At 39.6% G+C, this 20,405-nt stretch overlaps 3 protein-coding genes across 3 annotated transcripts; all 3 read right to left on the reverse strand.

Moving 5' to 3' along the window:
- Positions 1–1,914: 1,914 nt before the first annotated feature.
- LOC137607290 (tissue alpha-L-fucosidase-like) lies at positions 1,915–6,184 on the reverse strand. The gene is made up of 8 exons (XM_068332949.1): positions 5,659–6,184; positions 5,052–5,186; positions 4,637–4,774; positions 4,388–4,493; positions 4,110–4,310; positions 3,776–3,966; positions 2,908–3,007; positions 1,915–2,778 (listed from the first exon to the last, which is right to left on the reverse strand). Exons 1-8 carry the CDS (start codon positions 5,991–5,993, stop codon positions 2,644–2,646), a joined length of 1,341 nt encoding a protein of 446 aa, XP_068189050.1. The 5' UTR covers positions 5,994–6,184; the 3' UTR covers positions 1,915–2,643.
- Positions 6,185–8,579: 2,395 nt separating this feature from the next.
- LOC137607503 (tissue alpha-L-fucosidase-like) lies at positions 8,580–13,122 on the reverse strand. Its single transcript, XM_068333327.1, has 8 exons — positions 12,685–13,122; positions 11,654–11,788; positions 10,711–10,954; positions 10,386–10,586; positions 10,103–10,293; positions 9,682–9,781; positions 9,455–9,593; positions 8,580–8,857 (listed from the first exon to the last, which is right to left on the reverse strand). Exons 1-7 carry the CDS (start codon positions 13,056–13,058, stop codon positions 9,456–9,458), a joined length of 1,383 nt encoding a protein of 460 aa, XP_068189428.1. The 5' UTR covers positions 13,059–13,122; the 3' UTR covers positions 8,580–8,857; position 9,455.
- Positions 13,123–13,469: 347 nt separating this feature from the next.
- zbtb8b (zinc finger and BTB domain containing 8B) lies at positions 13,470–20,008 on the reverse strand. The gene is made up of 5 exons (XM_068333441.1): positions 19,940–20,008; positions 19,342–19,534; positions 17,548–18,466; positions 15,767–15,945; positions 13,470–14,400 (listed from the first exon to the last, which is right to left on the reverse strand). Exons 2-5 carry the CDS (start codon positions 19,513–19,515, stop codon positions 14,086–14,088), a joined length of 1,587 nt encoding a protein of 528 aa, XP_068189542.1. The 5' UTR covers positions 19,516–19,534; positions 19,940–20,008; the 3' UTR covers positions 13,470–14,085.
- Positions 20,009–20,405: the final 397 nt, after the last annotated feature.

A 20,405-nucleotide genomic window follows, 5' to 3' on the forward strand; every position in this document is an offset into this window, starting at 1 on the left:
AAAGAGAACAAACTCGCCTGACTGGTCACACAGTCACATACATTTTTAAGCTGGGAAAAATCACCTCAGCACATCACATGCTCAGTTTATTTTGATTTTTTTTTAATCAGTATTCTCTTGGCAACAATATCAGTGTACAAATGAATAAAACAGCTAATTGGGGTTCTGCAAATTGACCAATTACAAAAAGCAACACTTCTCTAAATTAAACCTTGAGGGGATGTTAGGGCCTATGATATCTTGTATAGCAAACACAAATAAGGCTTGATCTCCTTTGCAATTCAGGAATTACTGAATTCAATTAAGATCCTGGAATTAAGTGGAAAATGGGTACGTGCTATTTAGAAAACACCTGCTTCTTAATTCTAATAATTAAGTAATACTAAAGTGATCCCTGATGGTGGCGATAGAGGACAGGTCAAGGTTTTGTTGTCAATCTGACAAGGATGAACTGCAACAAGTGGGAAGCCCTCGCTGTCAGTGGATGGTGTGAGGATCTCCAGGTTCTTCCTCGGAGCACATGTTGGAGGACTGAGGGTCTAAAATATCTTGGTGTCTACTTTGGAAATGAGGCAACAACCAGGAAGACCTGCAAGGGCGGCACTGAAAAGAAAACTGCTCCCTCAAATGTCATACAGAGTTCTAATCTCCCAATAGCCTCACAGCTCTGGCACCATTTGGACCCTCCCTCAGATCTTTTAGCCCTGATCCAAACAAAACTCATCAATTTTTACTGAAATGATTTGAGTTGGTTGCCTTATGGGCTGTTGTTTTTATCTAAAGAGGGGGACAGGGCCTCATCCACTTGGCCAGTAGAACAGCCACACTCAGATTACAGTTCATCCAGTGGTTTCTGACCGGACCAGCAGTTCTGACGTGGAGAGAAGCAGCCAGCTTTGTATTCTAACATATAAGTTACTTCAGACTGGATGCTACAGTTTTCCTGTTTTAGGTGCATTTGTTTCTGTCATAAATCCTACTCACTTTTCAATGCTATCATTCCTACATATATCTTTCTTTTTCTGTTGTTCCTACCATTTCTTTTGTCTTTCATTGGTTGAATTTTGTAAAGCTGTTGAACTTTTTTTGCTGTGCTTACTTTTCAGGATTACCTCTTCCTCTGGTAGTTCCTCATGACACTTTTATCTCTATATAATGCATTTTTTCTTCATTTACAATTTTTTTAAGCACAGAATTGAACCCCCGTACTGTGAAGCAACAATTCCCTCACTGTGCAAATGTGCTGTGCTGTCCCCAGGACTGTCAACAAGGGATTCTCTAGTTCCACACAACCACCACCAGATCAGTGACACTGTGATTATGTGTGTGATTATATGTATCTGTACGTTTGTTTTGCAGACATGTCAAATAACAGGAAAAACAAGAATCAGGTTCTTGTTCACAATTACGATAGGAAATGTTCAAGCTCCATCTTAGACTGCCACTTGAGTGATCCAACAGTTGTGTGAGAGCCCTTAAAATGTGAAATCTTGTCTTGTGTCTTTTCTTCAATGAACACACATATAAATCTCACATTTTAGCAACTGAAAGCCCGTAAATAGTAACTAATAACTATACATTGGCGACCCTGTGGACTGGGATGTTGCCGCCCCAAGATTAGATTAATTATCTGAAATACTTGCAGATCTTTCTGATGGAAAAAAGAGAGAGCACATTTAAACTTTGAGAGCTTTGAGATAATGGCTATTGGAGAATGTGATAATAATAAATGAATATGAAGTATTTCAGCCTAATCTAGTGGAAAAGTGCTCATGATATAAACACCACACAGATCTTCCTGTCTGAATTGTCACTCTTTTTCATTGTTTTATATCTCTGTTGCCTTCCTCAGAGTTTCTCTAGGGTGGTGGGAGCAGATACCATCAAACAAATACAGTATTAAAACAATAAGGACACAAACCAAATCATCTTTTATTCAAATATTTTAAAAGAATATAGAAAACCCAATTTCATTTGAACAGCCCAAAGAACATGAAAATCCTAAAAGCGCATTCCACTTTTCATCTATAATCAGAGATTACACAAAGAGCACAATCCTTCCATGACTCTTGGCTGAAAGACTAAAGTCAGTGACACATTCTGCCTCCAGTCTATTAAAACTCAATGGAGTCACAGAAGGGCTGCTCTAATCTTTCATTTTGGCAGATTCACTTGACAACTTAGAGAAGCTCAGTTCAATAGTGCATGAGTTTCCTCTTATTCTGCAGATGTAAACCTGAGTTGCAGGTTTAATGCTTCACTAATTGGAAACAATTCATCATAAGACCAGGAACATAATAAACCCTTTCCAAGCAACCAAGGAATCTCAGGACACACCCCATCCCTTATATAGTGCATAGGTTTCCCCTAATCATACCAATATAAACAGCAGCAGTTTTCACTTCTCACTCGTGACCAATCAGTGATTAAAAAAGAAAAACTGAGAGACAGACAGAAAAACTTAAACTTTTAGTCATTTGAGCTACAGAACAATCACTGAGCTTAGATTTTGCATAAGCTGTTAAAACTATACAGTTGCCATCCCTTCAATAGTGCTTTGGTTTTTAATTTTCCTTCAAGTGTAATAAAAACCCAAAACATCAAAAGTATTGCAGATGCTGGAAAGTTCTGGTGAATCAATGCTCATTGGACACCTTTCAGTTTGAGTGTCCAGATTTGCACAGGAGAAAAAGGCAGCTCAGGCAGAATGACATTGAGACCACCACCAGGTCCAACTTGGTTCCAGTGTAACAGCTCTGAAGTTCCCAGCAAGGTCACCTGGACAAGGGACAAAAATCAATGGCTCATCATTTCATGTGACAGAAAGCTGAGAAAGACAAAGCTTTGCTATTGAACTTTTTAATTAAAAAAGAAACAAAGTAAAATATAACATTTCAGACCCTTTACCTCAGTGCTTGGGAACGGTATTGGTGCCATTAGTTGAATCATGGGCTTGAGTGGTTTAGCCGTCATGACAGCATAGACAGTTTTTCCTTTGGATGTATACCTGTAAATGATAGCACATTCAAGTGAGCCAGCAAACAGAAATATGGACAATTGCTAATATATAAACCAATCTGAAAAACCTGTATGAGGGATAGGTGAAGACACTAAGCAATGAGGATTAAATAAAGCAATCAAATACATTTGTCACCCAGTAAACCAATGACTTCTTGTTCCTTGACTGCTGGCATGGTTAATGGCTTCTGGAATGAAGCTGAACGTATTTTATGAAACAATGAAGAAAAAGAAAAAAAGAATTCAGTTTTCTTCTTCTTTGAGGGTTTAAGGCAATTGACAGACATCTGTCACATGATACTGTATATACAAATTGAGAAAAGGAACTGCATGCTCAATGTTTGGACCATATGGCGAGCCACAAAAAACACGTTTTGGACAAAAGTAGGCCAAACAAATTTCAACAGTGGGCTGTGATTGGGCCGCAGGCCGGATTTTGGACATGCCTGCGCTACGACCACAGTCAAAACAGCAAATATACTGACAAATATTTTACATTAACTTGTTTTTATCATTATTTAATTCATTACTTTTCACAATTTTTATTCTCTCAACCTGAAAAACATCAGGCATTTTTACATTTAGAAAATAAGGTAAGAAACCGAGTATTTAAAAAGTATCTCAGACTATTTCTATATGACATGTTAATACATGATGAAACACAGTTTGTAAGTACTTAAATTTTGCTTTTAGTTAAAAATTAAACACAATATCAAGTGATTGCTTCTTGTGATTTAGCTTTCCTTCATCGTCTTACCAGACAGTCATAGTGTTATTCTCACTCTGGACCCTCCAGGGCTTTGAGCCGTAGATTGCTTCCCCATTGATCTTGAGCCAAGCTCCGACACCTCTGAGCCTTTCCTCAAACAGAACAGGGATCGTCCCATCAGACGTGGGACCCACATTAAGAAGGTAGTTACCTCCCAAGGCAACAGTGTAGACCAGATCCTGCAAAAGTAGAAAAACAACCTGTCAGACGCCTGTAATGAACAGCAAGAGCAGCCCGTCTTCTGAATGTGTGAGCGCCTTATACGAAGGCAGAGCCATCCTATCTAACACCACAGACGTGACAAGCAGTCACATATCCTCACCTTAATGATGGAGGGTAAATCCATCACATCTTTGATGCGTATGTTTCGACGGTAACCCCAAGAATCCATGTCCACAGTTGTGCACTTTTCCCACTTGTGATTGGGCAGCTGGCTTGGAGTATATTTATCTTGACAATTAAAGAAGCCACCATGTTTACATCCACAGCCAACTCCCCATCTGTCATTGGTCACAACGGTATCCTAACACAAAAAAGATATAGATAAGTTTGAGTTCCTTCTTTTAAAAGGAAAAACAAGTTGTTCTTGAGAAAACTAACTTTGACAGGGCTGTTATTGTAGAGCCAGGCCAGGAACTGAGTGGAGTTCCAGTAGGTGTCAGGTGCCTCCCAATCCCCATCTGACCAGATCACCTCAGGTTTGTACCTGCAAAGTAACAGGAAGGCAAAGGTTATAAGGTTGCATTAAAACAGGTCAATGTCATTATCATGATGTCTGATTTTATTACATGTGAAGGTCAACAAAACTTGTATTGAAATCAATGATGGATACATTTAAGAGCTACAGACCTTACAACCATGTTATAAAGCTCTGGGAGTAGTTTATGTCTCACAAACTCCTGTGTTTTGAAGCCATTCTTCTTGTCAGTCAAATATAGAGGGTTGAACCACTCATAAAGGGAGTTGTAGAGGCCATAGTGCAACGACCTATAAAAGTAAATGAAATACCATTTATAATAGAGAACAGTTAGAATCTGTAAACTTCTAACTTCAACGTCAGAGCTGACGAAAGGTGAAATCTTCAAACCAATAAAAAGAAGCCTAGTTGCTACAGATTCAACCTAAAACCAGATCTAGAATCTTGATTAAATTATTTGGAATACAACTCCACTGATAACTAACAGACCATTGATCATCACTAACATCTTATGAGAGAACACATATTCTCCATTTGTACACACCCAATCTATTATAGATGGATCACCTGTTGCGCACAGCCTCTCCCAGGTCTCCCACCAAGTCCCTGTGAGGACCAGTATCAACTGAATTCCAGTTCCAAGAGTTTGGAGATCCCCAGTTGGTAAACCCTTCATGGTGTTTGGCAGTCAGTACAACATATCTGGTAGAGATAATTAGTAGTGTTAGTTTGTGCGACTACGGATAAATAAAGCCACCATCGGCCGAGATTTTAGAGATACTAAGAATTTAAGTGTTTTATAGAAGTGCCATGACATGACAATAAAATAGTGCCACAGAGAAAACCAATGGGGTACTCATTTAAATACTTGGAAAATCAAAAGTTTAACTTTGGAGTGTTACTTTAGGACCAGACAGGAATCTGTTTCTGTTGGAACAGTTTTTAAAATTTTTGAATATCATGTCGAAAATCAACTTACCAAAACAGTCACTTGCCCAATACATATTTAATGTACTCAATGATCAATTTTATAAGCATTTATGTTAATTTGTGTTCATAAGTTTTATTCAGATTTCACATTATCCATGCAGTAAAGTTATCTATGAACAATGTGTAATCATATGTTCGCCACCTTAGTGTTATTAATTGCAGAATTGCACTGAAATGCACTCACTTTGCACCAGAAGCGCTGAACATCTCTGCCCACTCGCTGGGATCGAAGAGCTCTGCGTGGAACTCCGGGGCGAACTCCGGGTAGCTGAAGCCCGGCGGGTAGTTCTCGGACATGAACTTCACTAAACTCGGGTTCGGGGGTTGTCTCCCCTTCCAGTTAAACCAGAACCACTCACTACCATAAGCAGGAACAGAAAACACTCCCCAGTGGACAAAAATTCCGAATTTGGACTCGTCGTACCATGACGGCAGCGGTCTGCTGTCCAAACTCGTCCAATCTGGAGTGTAGTTAGCCTCCGACTGGGCGACTAAAGCCAGTAGGATTACACCTAGCATGGCTCAAAAAAGTTAGCGCGATGTGTCTAGATTACGAAAACTGCAGTTCAGTCTAATCCCTGCCCTGCACTTGATTCATATTTATCAAACCATGACATAACAAGTTTCAGTCATATGACAACCCCCCATACACAGGGAGACCATCACATGACAATGCAGTCCGACTGCTTCTGATGGAATGTTATCTTTCCTCTTCTACTTATTCTGTTCTTCTATTGCGGCAGACTGAATGCAGCAGGTGTGCGTTACTGCCCCCTATAGGTGAAATTGTAGATCGACATTGACTGGATTATCCCATACAAAAGAAAGAGGACCTACGCAGACACAGAAAGGATTCGAACCCGAAACCTTCTCACTGGGAGGCGACAGCGTTACTCAGTGCGTCATGGCTGGACTGCATCCTCGAGGAATCAAGTGTCACGCCGTTTTTCATTGTTTTTCATTTCATTGTTTCGGTTGGAATGGAAGTTCATGCTTAAATCCAGCGACCCAGCAAAATGTCGTTTATAACATGCACTTTACTAGTCTGCCTCACTTGAGTCAACAAATGGGTCGATTAAAAAATATATTTTTAACCGATCATTGATTTTTAAACGCTTTACCATTGCCATTTCATCACTAAATATACATCCATCCATCCATCCATTCTCTTCCGCTTATCCGGGGTCGGGTCGCGGGGGCAGCAGCTTAAGCAGGGAGGCCCAGACTTCCCTCTAAATATACAATGTTGGCAAATTGAGAATAATGGTATATTACAGTATTACCAACATAATCCAACTGTATCATTTTTCTTTTAAATAATTTCTATTATATCCACACAACAAATAATATTCATTCATTCATTCAATTTCATAACCGCTTCATCCGCTGTCGTGGTTCGGTGATGTTATTTAATTTGAACTATTATTTAGTACTGTATGTTTTTAACCCGCATATATGCCTGAGACCAAAAATACACACATTCACATTATCCACACCATGTATTTCTATCAGTAGCCTTGGATTCTTGTCATCACTTGCACAACTGTGAATACATTGTGTTATTACCTGCAAGTAATACCTGCGAGATCACCTTTTTTCCCCCTCACAATTTCACCAACAAGAACAAGACAAACAAGAAAAAAACAATGGTAACTTTCATGCAACTAGAGCATATTTCTAAATAATATACTACAGAGCTTTAGAGAAGGTATTTAGTATTCTCCTGCTATCTTATGATAAAAAAATATAGTACTGTATTTGCAAAAGGTGTTTCACTTGAAACAGACCTGTTCAGGACAATCAAACTACAGCATAGGAGAGTTTTACTTGGACAAAACAATGAAAAGTTTTCTTTGAGCAATTGCTGACATTTATGGGGCGGCGATGCCTCAGTGGTAGAGTGCGCAGTAGAGCGGGTCGTCCAATGTTCAGAGATTGGTTGTTCGATTTCCGTTCCCGTCCGAAAAACACCTGGAGGTGAGCTGACAGTGAAAGGTGTCAGCTCACCTCCGGAGCACTGCTGAGGCGCCCTTGAGCAAGGCGCTGTCCCCCTTACAAGTTGCTCATTTGGGGCGCACCAGGAAGGAGCTTCTCGCAACTCTACCTCCCTCTGCATGCATACAGGCCCCCTGTGTGTGTTTGTATGTTCAGGCTCTGTACACACTAACATATGCATGTGATTGGCTTGGATTTGACCAACTAGAATGTGCTCTTAATTTCCATTTGGGGATTACTGAAGTATATCAAATCTTAAAACATCTTAAATTGTTCAGTTAGAGCAGAAAAATAAGAAATATTAACTTAGAAATAAAAGAGCAATGACTGCACACATGTGTGAAGACCTTATAATTTTGTGTTCACTTTTGTATACTGTATGTACTTTCCATTTGTACAAACTCTGTATGTAAACTCACTGAGCTCCTCTGTCCTCAGCCTTCTCTTTGTCACTCCTCCTCCTCAACCTCTCTCTCCTTGTCTCCAGTCACACCCTACTAACTCAACTTCTTCCTTGGAGTCTCTGTGCTCTATGTCCTCACAGGTTTTCTTAGGTTCACCCCCCAATTCAGCGCCTGTATCAAATAGTCCAACTATAACCAAAAAGTCACTGACTCTATATGACTTATCTGCCACTCTTTCTCTGTCTCTCTTTCTCTTACCCTTATCTTCATTTTATTTCTTCTCCACCCAACCGATGAAGGCGCCCAAACGAGTCTGGGTCCTGCCCGGAGTTTCTTCCTCAATGAGGAAGTTTTGTCCTTGCTACTGTTGCTTACACTTGGTCTCAAGGGTGCAGTTGGGTTTTTCTGTCTGTTAAAGTGCTTTGAAATGTCTGTTGCCATGAGTAAGAGCTATATAAATAAAACTTGATTGATTGATTGATTGATTGATTGATTGATTGATTGATTGATTGATTGATTGATTGATAAGAAAAGAAACATATTCACTGGACAGGTTACTTTTTCTGTTTTCATTTATATCTCTCCTATTTCATTCATTCATTCATTCATTCATTCATTCATTTTCTTTAGAAAATCAATAATCATCTCATCTTCAGCTGCTTATCCATATATTATTACAAATGACAGAAAACTGGTATCCTCAGGATCTTTACTTATCTTTATAGCAACCATCCCCAATAAGGTGCTAGACAGCATCACATGATACAATGTTAGAATACAATATTTTACACAATCAGTAAATAATATGTGCCGCATCACCCTCTGTTATAGTAATAAACTTCTTCAATGGATTGAAAGAAGACAACAACAATGGCGTCATCCATGCTGCAGCCAGAGCTCCATCAACTTTCTCCGGAATGTATTATGGAATTTAACACTAAGCAGGTCCATATGTTGTCATCAGGGTTTGTCCATGGCTCCTTTCTGTTCGTTCACACACACAGACACACGGACACATACTCAGATATAAATGCAGACCTTACAAGGTTTGAATAAGGGGCTTTTACTGTACAAGGAAGTCGACAGTGAATGGACATCTATAAATCCCCCCAAATTATTAGCCCAAAACCATAAAATATTCCCCAACATATTGCCTTTGTCCAGCAACTTGCTCAGAAGAGGGAGAGTGGTTGTCCTTGCATTTCAACAGCTTTTGGAACTTCTAGGGTAGATATCATTCTCATTTAATTTGACAAATGTACCAGTAGACAGTTTGGGATGCATCAAGGTCATGTCCAAAATGTTTCTAAAGAACAACCTGAATTATTTCAGGGTTAAAGAGAAAACAGACTTAAGTAATTACATGAGCACTGTTGTAAATTATGAGGTTAGACAGATTTGTGGGTCAAACCGAGTTGAAGTTCTCAGTTAAGTTACCGGTTTTGTTCAAGGAGTTCTGGGTTTCAGCATTGAACCATGAGATTGGCAAGTACACAAGAATCCGTAGAAACTGGACAGGAGCCAAAAGATCTTATATCATTCACCTAAAACAAACTTAAGTTTACATTGCATTTGACTCACTTTAGAAAACTCCCTCCAGTTTCAGACACCAGGCATTCCCAGGAGATACTGGCATAGTAGGAAGAACGATCTCCAGTCCTGATAGTGCTGTCAGTGGTGTCCACTTCAGTAGTACATCTGGAGAGTCCATGAGTACAACCTGTAAATGTAACAGTGTAGAGATTTTATGTTTTTGGCTGATTCATTATAATAGAAATTAATTTCATGGGCACAAAGGTAATGTTTACCTTTGTATCCTCAGTTGTAGAAGGTTTTGAGAGCTGAAGCAGTGGCACAGATGGCCAGCCAATCATTATGGCATAAACTGCATTGCCTTTGGTGGTGTACCTGTAATAAGACAAAATGGTGGCTGAAACCAAACTACAACAGACTTTTTTTCCCCACTCAAAATCACCAAATGTTTCAAAAAGCAATACCGGGACCAGCTTGTTTAGTCACTCACTACTGCAACTAGAGAAGCAAGAGGGATTGGACATTACTGGCAATATGTTAGAAAAGTGATCCAGAATCTGCATCCGAATCCAGATCTGTCTTAAAATGTAATCAATTCCATCCACCCCAACACAAATTTGAATTAACAAACAATAAAAGAGTAAACAGGCAAACATGCATACATGTAAAATTCAAATCTCGCTGGCGCAATCTCACCAGATAGTGACAGTTCCGTTCTCTGTTATGACCCTCCATGGTTTGGAAGCATAAATGGCTTCCCCATTAATTTTCAACCAGGCGCCAAGTCCCCTCAATCTCTCCTCAAACACCGGGGCAATTATGCCGTCTGACATTGGTCCAATGTTTAACAGGTAGTTACCACCCATTGCCACCACGTATGCTAAATCCTGTCAAAAAATATATAACAATAAATGGATAAATAATTAATCAAGAAATGAGAGAGCACGCAGCAGCTACAGACTGGACCACCGTGAGTCACCTCTATGATGGCTGGCAGGTCCATGAGTTCACTGAGCTTCATGTCTCTTCGGTAGCCCCAGGAACGCAAATCAATGGACTGGCATTTCTCCCATTTGCATTTGGGGGGTTTATCTGGCGTGTACCTGTCAGCACAGTTATAGTAGCCACCATGTTTGCAGGCGCAGTCTTTACCCCACCTGTCGTTAGTAACCACCTTATCCTTAAGACATTTTTGATAGGGAAATACACCAATCACACATTTGATCAAAGTTCTCAATACAAATTGACGTAGTGAGCCGAATAATCCCACATCACGCAAACATGCTCTGAAAATGTTGCCTCACCTTAACTGGGCTGTCATTGTAGAGCCAGGCCAGAAACTGGGTGGAGTTCCAGTAGGTATCCGGTGCTTCCCAGTCCCCATCAGACCATAACAGATCAGGTTTGTATTTCATCACAAGATCCACAAGCTCAGGAAGGGTTTTACGGGCAACAAATTCCTGAGACTGGAATCCAGACTTCTTGTCCGACAAGTAAAGGGGATGGAACCATTCATATAGAGAGTGGTACAGACCCAAGCGCAGTGACCTGTTGAAGATTTCTGAGTAAATACTGTAGATGTTTGTCTTTATTGTCTATTTCCAAATTTTTCCTCCTCATTCAATGGTCAATGTATTTATAATATCCTGTATTTTATTTGCTCACTCAAAAACAAAATACAGGTCAGTTTTACAATTGTAAAGCATTACAATTGTAAAGCTATATATATATATATATATATATATATATATATATATATATATATATATATATATATATATATATATATATATGTATGTGTGTGTGTGTGTGTGTTAATATTTACAATAAAGAAATATTAAAACATATTTTGATATGATCATTTAAAACATAGCACTACGGGATGTGTCCAAGATAGTGTGACATAACAACTGGTAACTCAGAATGTTTTAATTTATAAGAATCACAGAAAATTTGATAAGATAACAAATGATAAGATACAAATTTATGTTAAATTGTGCCTGAAACTGATTTAGTTTGGAGTGAAACTTCACATTTCTTGAAAAGGTACAGCACTACATCCTGAACTATTACTTTTGAATAACTAAAAATGACACCAATATGATTCTAAACCAGTAATTAGATTTCAAAGCTCAAAGGGGGTCAAAATATCATGTGACTCATTTTAACATTTCTGAAATATGAAATAATTTTTCTATTTTGTTTTACTTAGAGTTGAGAAAGAATCATTCTTCTAAATCTGCTCACCTCTTCCTGATAGCAGTAGCAAGATTTCCAACCAGGTCTTGATGGGGGCCTACATCCATCGAGTTCCAGTTCCAAGAGTTTACTGAGGGCCAGTTTGTAAATCCTTCATGGTGTTTGCATGTGAACACCACATACCTGTAAGATTATGTTTGTATGAATGTTCACATTTCTGTTTGACATACATGGTTTTCTGTAACCTTAGTATTCAGGTGGCCTTTTGAGAGGCACTGGTATGCATATGTTAAACAATGCAGATGGTTAAATATTTGCAATCCCTTCATCTATGGCTGTGATCAGTCAAAAAACTAACCTACTGCAGTCAAAAAACAATTCATAACTAACAACAGCAAGTCTAAACACATTTTTATGTCTTAAGATCATGGTTCCATTTTACTGCATGTTCCAGTAATGACATGTTATGACCTTCAAAAATCACACATTCTAGTTTGGAGAAGTGCTTATTAGGCAGAATAATTTAGTCCCGCAAAGTAGTAACGTGTTGTTGATATCTTCAGTTATTTTGCATGATATATTGGAAAATATGCTGAAAGTGATTTGGCACAATCCTAACTTGAAAACTTTCCATCATTAGTCAAAGTGTCAGTCTGTTGTTCATAGCATGAACTAGTTTGGTTGGTACATAAGGTGGCTTTTCATCCTGCTGGTAAAGAATGTATATTATGTATGTTCTTTGAGTAATTAATCCTAAGAGTGAAAAGTAGGCCATCCATGCCATTGTGGGAATATCTATATTTTCACCTTTATCAGCAGGTTTGGTGTCAGTAGCAAAAGCGCTGAAAAATCACAGTGGCTGTAAAAGCGAACTAAGCGAGGTTAAATCATCCTAAACTCATGAACACACTGCAGTCATTTGATTAAAATTAAAAAGAAAACCCATTTGATTTGACCTGGTGGTGTCCTGTGCCCCAGCAGATAACCACATCTAGAACACCCACACACACACACACACACACACACACAACTAGTGACCTATTGATGATTTAAATCTGAAGTTAACTTGCTGGTAATACCTGGCTCCAGACGCTTGGAATAATTCTGCCCAGCTCTCTGGGTCGAAGAATTCTGCGTGAAACTGGGGCGCAAAATCCGCGTACTCAAAGTCTGGTGGGTAGTTTTCTGTCATGAACAAAACGTCCTCTGCTGACTGTTTAGTCTTCCACCAGTACCAGAACCACTCACTGTACTGCCCAATGCTGGGTACCGAGAAGACACCCCAGTGGACGAAGATGCCGACCTTCGCCTCATCGAACCACGGGGGTAAGGGTCTGGAATCCAGACTGGTCCAGTCCGCCGCGTAGCGCGCTGCGCACCCGGGCCCCAGCAAGAGGAGGGGAACCAGAGCAACAAGAGGTAGAAAACATAAAGATCGTGTCTGGAGTGCCATGATGTGTTCACACCGAAAGGATTTAGTCTTCTGATTAGGAGAGGATAAGGAAGTGTCACCTATATATCAGCAGCTACTTCTGGGTGCCGCCGTGGGACGAGCAGATTGTGTAGTCGCCTCTAGGTGGCGCCATTTCTTCAATAAAACCTCCACGTCAATGTCGATCAGATTGGATTGACAAATTGTAATATTCTGAAATACTGTATTGATCTCACATACAGCCGACTTGTCTGCAGCCCTGTTGTAAAAACAACTTTATTTCTATTCCACCTTTATTTTTACTCGAGAAAATGTGTATTTTCCAGTGAATAAGTTATCTTTAGCAGCAATCCTTTCAAGTGACAATGAAGACAGTGAACAGCAATGGACAAATAATTCTTCTTTATTCAGAACTGACACAACAGACCCACCAACAACAGGCCAAGGGTAACGTAACAAGTGTCACTGATGTGAATAACTGACTGGTAATTTCTCTCAAGTATCAATGGCATAGATGACAAAGGCATTTGACAGGGGTTTTCAAATGCAGTAATCCCTCGCATATTCGCACTTCAAGATTCCCGGGTTTGTCACAATATCGTGGATTATTTGTGGGTGGTACTGGAATGCATTAACAACGAGTAATGAGGGATCACTGTACTGTGTATTCACACCCACAATATTTCAAAAGGCAGAAAATCATTTTGCAGATGAACGAATAACCACAGCTGAACATTCCTGACAAATATCTGTATCAGTTAAGATTGCAAAATTCTCACGTAAACACATACATATCAATTGGTTTCTTATCAACTGGGAGACACACACAGAAAATTAAATACATTATATATATAGAAAATTTGTTGAATCTATTTGCTGCCAGCGGAAACATTGAAGAGTGATAAAACGTCGTAAGTCAAAAAATGATTCAGTGAACAACAGATTGTGTAGGTTATGATGTAGGACCAGCAACAGATCAGTCATCATTAATTTAAACATGAATGATTCAGGATTGCTTTTCCTCCACAAACCACAGTGGGTTACAGATTCATAGTGTGTGATCTACATTATTGCAGACAGAAAGCTGCCTTTCAAGCATCTGTTTCTCAACCAAGTCCTCCACTCTACCAACCTCCACCTCATCTACATCATCCATAAAGCTGGACCAGTCTGTACCTCCATCTGAACGCTCCATGGACTCTGCTTGGCTGACCGGGTGAACAGAAACGGAGTCATCGTGAGTGGTGGTCACACAGTTGCAGCTGTCACAGATCCCGAAGCGTCTGAGTCCTGGTGAAACACTGGATCCAGTGAAGGACCGTCTGCAGCTCTTACATGAAACTGGCCAGAAGTGCCTATGAACCTGTTAGCAAGGGTCAGCAAGGAGAAAGAGAGAGAGAGAGGACAATGTGATCATTTAGCAAAAGTGACAGCAACTAAGATTATTTGTATGGGAAGAACAATAATAGTGGAGCCAAATAATTTACTGATCACTGCACACAACACACAAACTGAACCTAATGATGCTGACAGGCCTCAAAGAGAAGGCTGGTTACTGTTTACGACTCCAACTGATTGTCAGTTTTGTCCCTGAATCAGTGTTCTCGTTTGTGTGCATCCTTGCTTCTTGCTTTTTTTGACATTGACGCACGATCGTCAGACAGTGTGTGTCCCTGGGACACAAGCTTTAAATGCACTTCCATTCAACAAAAATATTCACTATTTTTCCATTACTCCACTTGAATTTCGAATCCGGAAATCACCATTGTTTCGATCTCACGCAAATTTCTTACACAAGTTTCTCGTCACCTGTATGATTCTGTCTTACGAAAATCGACCAAACAGCAACACGACATCTGCTCGTTTTACACGCTGCAGTGAGAGAGGAGTTAGTTAGACCCTCCAGAGCAAGTATAAGCGACAGGAGAGTCCTGTTGGGTTTCTCTGTCTGTTAAAAGCACTCTTGAATGTCTGCTGATGTGATGAAGCGTTATACAGATAAAGGTTGATTGATCTATTGATTATCACATGCCTACGAAAAAGATGCAAAAGTTGGAGAAAAAGCAAGTGACAATGAGTGCTTTCATTGATGAAAGCAATCAAACGCTAAGGAAGAAAAAGAGACAGATATCACTGACAGAGATTACTGAAATGTGTGTGGAGAAGGCTTTGTCGACTTGGTAGAGTGTCCACAGGAAAATATATTAATTTTAGGCAAAGAAAACTATTGAGTAAAAGCAAAAGTTAAAAAACAACAACTGTATTACATTTTTATTTCTAAAACTGTTTTTTTAATGACTGGCAGCCTGTAACATTTTGATAAAACTAATATATAATTTTACTCTGTTTTCCTTAAACAATTATGAAGTTATTAATAAAAACATTAAAATGAACAGTTTGTTTAGTTTTTATATTGCGCTGTTGGCAAAACTCCATCCTTGCGTACGCTTCTACCGAATATTCTGTTATTACTTTTGGGATGCATTAAAAGTTATAACAGAATACATGAATGTCATGTTGGGATGCACAAATTTTTCTTGAAGCGCATCCCAGGGATGCACTACTTTTTTGAGGTAAAATGAACTCTGCTTAATTATGATTGATTAACTATCTTATTCAGATAATTGTCATCATTAACAATTAAAAGACAATTTAATCAAAATTTAGAAGAAAAAAATTGGAATGTCTGCAGCAATTCCGGTCGTTTTACAGCCACAACAGGTTCTTACGCTGTGGGCGTGGCTCCGAAGGTGCTCCTGTCTTGTGAACCTCTTCCCACACAGCGGACAGGGAAACGGCCGCTCTCCTGTGTGGCAACGGATGTGTCTCTTCATGATTCCTTTCTGCTTGGCAGTGTACGGGCAAAATGGGCACTTGTGGAGTTTCACCGGCACTACCAAGCCATCACCTATAGGGGGAGACAGATACCAACTGTTCAACAGAGTTCACTAGAACTGAACTGCATATAATTATTACTCCCTTTTTTTAGGAATGTACCAGTGGTGGGCGGTCAGGGCTGGCAAGGCCTTCTCCGTTGGCCTAACATAACCAGAAATCCTTATATTTATGATAAAAATTCATTATATTTTAATGCATTTTCCTTGATATATATACAGCATACAGCATCAAAGCTCGCGACTAACCTCATAGCGGATTTTTGGTAGGCGGTCAAGTGAAACCGTACGCGCATTCTATTGGCTGACGGCATCCGGAAGTGCACTATGTTCTGTGAGTCTCGGACTTACGTGAGACACAAAAGTACTTTAAACAGTCGATAAAGAGAGTGGGAAAAGGTAATACAGGTAGAAGGTGATTTAATATTAGTATGGGGAGGGTTCATGAACGTTTAAATTAGCGTAAATAATAAGATAATAGTTCATCGCTCTGTCGCGGAATTCGTTAATTGGATGTGGTTCCTGTAACGAATTAACTGCGAGGAACAACGGCGCGTTGTATACCTTTTGCGGTATAATCACAAAACAAAAAGCAACATTTTCAGGAAGCCAGAGCCACAAAAATGTGTAGATCAGGGTAAAATGTTGAATTCAGGGGTGTCGCGGGATGTTAGTCTGCCTTGTTTGTTGCTGGAATTAAAACACACACATGTACAACCAATTGTACAACCAAGTCATCAAAGTGTTCTTGAGGAAAGAAAGGAGAATGTATTTTGTGTTTAAATAAGCCATTTGAACAGCTGTTTTGGTGAGTATAGTACAAGCATTTTATTTAAGTTTTCATATTTAAAAGAGACTTGTAACGCTGTCACTGCTGGAAAATAGCCCATTTTATACACGACAGAGGTGATGCAACATCTGTGTTAGTGTATTTCTGTATTTTGTTTCTCTAGCTGTGGTGTCATAAATGATGGTCCTTTCAGACGGTTTTGTTCTGTGACGTAGTTGTGTGACGTCAATAAAAGGTGTGGCAGCAGGGTTCTTCTATGCTAGTGACAGTAAAGAGTAGGGCTGACGCCTCTTCAGAAGCGATAGTTTTTGTCCTGTCTGAGAGACGTTATAAACAACTCAGTCCTGAATGATATATTGCTGGCAGCGGTGGGAGCCGCTTACAGTATTATGAAATGGATTTATGCAAGTTTGACTAAGTAGAACATCACTGAAGGCATAAGTGTGAATGCACAGCCCGCCACTGAAATGTACTGAATGAAACACAAGAGCTGGGGACACTCCTTCCACAACATGGAAAACGTATGCACATTTGACACTTAGCAAATTTAGTTTTGTCTGCTGTGTACATTAGTGAAATTAAGGGAATAATTTATTCCCAGCAAAAGAGAAGCCAAAAGTTGTTGGTGCTGAACTGGTGCAGTGATTTGACTTTAACTTGTGGAAAATTGTATAATTTGTGATTAAAGTCTGACTGAAGCACAAGTCATGTGACACACGTCCACACCTCTGTAATATAGAATTAGTTTTAGAATATTTTGCTGCCTGATAGAAAAACATGTCAATCTTGAGCATTTGCAACAGCTCAGATTGACATTGCCAATTACCTGTATCCTCTCCAAGCCAATCAGACTGGATTTCCATAATAGAGGATCCTGCAAATCCTAAACTTTCATCCATTCGACCATCTCCTGTGCTGCTACCTAGTCCTTGATTAAAGCGCTGCCCCACTCTCTCCCCCAGTGGACTGGGGCCTTCACTTCTAGCCAACATCTCCATCAGCTGCCTGGCATTAAAAGAAGAGCTGTACCCCAACGGAGAGCGTTCATTAGAGGGGGAAGAACTCGGAAGAAGTAGTCTGTTATGAGAAGGGTTGTGGAGAGAGGACCCAGCATACAAGGTCAGCTCTTTAGTATCAGGGGATTCCAGAAGTTCTTCATCTGGGTCATACTCTATCTTGGGGTTGACTAATTCTGGTGTCAAAGCAGATGACGACGATGATGAAAGGTTGGTTGGATCCACGTGTGCCTTCTGTCCTTCATTGTGAGATTCAAATGTTTCTCTGGAATGAAAATTGCTGTTCATGTCCCTGTTGGTGCCTGGAGTCGTGGTGACAGCAGTAGACGAGGGAGTTCTAGCCAAGGCCACGGTCTCTGTGCACGATGACCCTCTATCTGCTTCTGCAACCTGCGAATGAGGTTCCAGGGATGCAGCCTCTGTATCACTGGAGATAGTCGCAACAGAAGTGCCGCTGTCTGCAGGACCCATCCCTCCATCCTGGATCTTGCTATTCTCTGCTGTGCTTCTCTCCTTCTCCTTGTTGCATATTTCCAAAGATGAACGGATGTATCCCTTACAGAAGTTTACCAGATCAGTCATCTGCAGGTAGCTGCCTGCCGACATCACCTCAATGACATTGCTTCTGTTCAGGGCCAAGCGACCAGAATACAGGAAGTCCAGGATAATCGAGAAGGCGTCAGCTGTCACAATGTCCAGTGATGCTGTGCTGTAGCGCTGTCCACTATCCTGAAAAAATGAATAGAATCTGAATATAATTCATGTAATACATTTGACTGCTTCTGAATAATATTATTATTGCCTGTGTTTAACTATTTCACCTGAAACCCCAAAGGAGTCACTCATAAAATAAAGGTAAAATGATTTAAGAGAAGTGTCATTCATATTTTACATGGAAACAGGTGCTGTATTTTTGTCAATTTCTGGTCTAGGGTTTCATTATAACCACACAAAGGTTTTGCCAAAAAAAAAAAAAAAACGTGTTTCCCTCTAGACAGAACAATTCCAAATCTAAATCCAAGCATTAGGCTTGGGAACGTCTAGTAATGATGTCTTTACAGAAAATGCATTTTAGAATTTGTTTTAATGAGATAGGGTTAGCCTGCTTTAGAGGTTATGTGTGCCCTAAAAATGACCTAGAGCTACCTCTCAAATCACAAACCCTGCTTCATCAAGCAGACCTAAAATCTCGAAACCAGTTTATTTCCCTATTCATTACTCTCATAGAAAGTTAATTGCTTGGTTCCATTCCTTTATCGTTATATTTTATATATCACCCCATCAAAAATATGGTATTAACTGCCCAAATCTGGATTATGATCAAGGTCTGAATCTGACAGCCAGTACTGGTGTAACATTCTAATGTTTTTGACTGGTCTTTTAAAAAGTTTCATGATATTATTGCTGAAAGGAGTTATCCTACAATTAAGGAGAGTGTAAAGCCATACCTGGATCAACTTTTAAGTTTAATTACTTACTCCTTGAACGAAGATCCATCACAAGTATACTTTAATCAAAATCATTCACGATTGTTCGAGACATCATGCAAACAAACAAACAAACAAACAAACAAACAAACAAACAAACATGTCAGCTGCTCTCACCTGCAGATAGTGAACGAGAAGAGCTCGGAAATAGCCGCTACCCGCAAACAACACGTTCCGATGTGCTTTGAAAACACGGCCCTCAACAAGGATGCTGCAGTCGCAGAAGAAATCCCGTTTACGCTGCTCATTTAGTTCAAACAAGAGTTTTGGCAGGTAGCAGGGAACTTCCATGTCTGCACTTCAGTGACACCTGCCAGACAAAGGAACAAAGACCTTATTTAATAATGGGTCGATATTTTTTTTTACCGTAGTGTCTGCTTTGGAATTGTTCTTTACAGATGGATGGGTAGAGTGTTGAGTACATAAAATGAGATAGCTTAGGTAATTCAAATGATGTTTGTGCTGTTTTGTTCATGAAGGTCACGGTTTGAACCCCAAACACATGAAGGTATAAATGTAATGCTAAACCAACCATTCAAACATTGGGAAAATTAAGTAAAGCAAATACTAATTGAATATATCTATTAGCATTTAGCTACTTGTGATTTCCAATACCAAATCGCTAATTAGTGAAGAAAACAGCACATGAACATGGCTGACCGCAGTCTACTAAACAATCCGACACACACTGACACACACAATAAGACTGTCTCACCGGTATAATCACACAGGTCGGGACAGGTCCCTGATGCACAAAAATCTACAATACCCCAACACTTCCGGATTTTCTTCTTCTATTCCTTTTTTAGAGTGTAATCTCAACATTCATGTGCATACTACCACCTACCGGATGGAGGCCGTAAACACGTCAATCGGAGTCGGTTTTCATTTTATCCAACTATTAGCTGTTTTATGGGTTTAGGGACCTCCTATTTATAAAATCCGGGAGCTATTAGGATAATTTATAACCACAGAAATCCATGAAAACATTCAACAATCATTTGCTTTTCAATCAGACAGAGATATTTATCAGACTAAATATAATTTGGTTTGCAGATGTTGTTTGGCAAAGGTTCCTTGGCAATAACTGAAGGGGCATAATCACAAAAAAGGATTATTGGTTTTGCTACTAACAGCTTTACATTCCTTGTGCTACTAAGAGAGATGCAGGTTTACATAAA

Source organism: Antennarius striatus, chromosome 14, assembly GCF_040054535.1.
Source record: "Antennarius striatus isolate MH-2024 chromosome 14, ASM4005453v1, whole genome shotgun sequence".
Classification (NCBI taxonomy): domain Eukaryota; kingdom Metazoa; phylum Chordata; class Actinopteri; order Lophiiformes; family Antennariidae; genus Antennarius; species Antennarius striatus.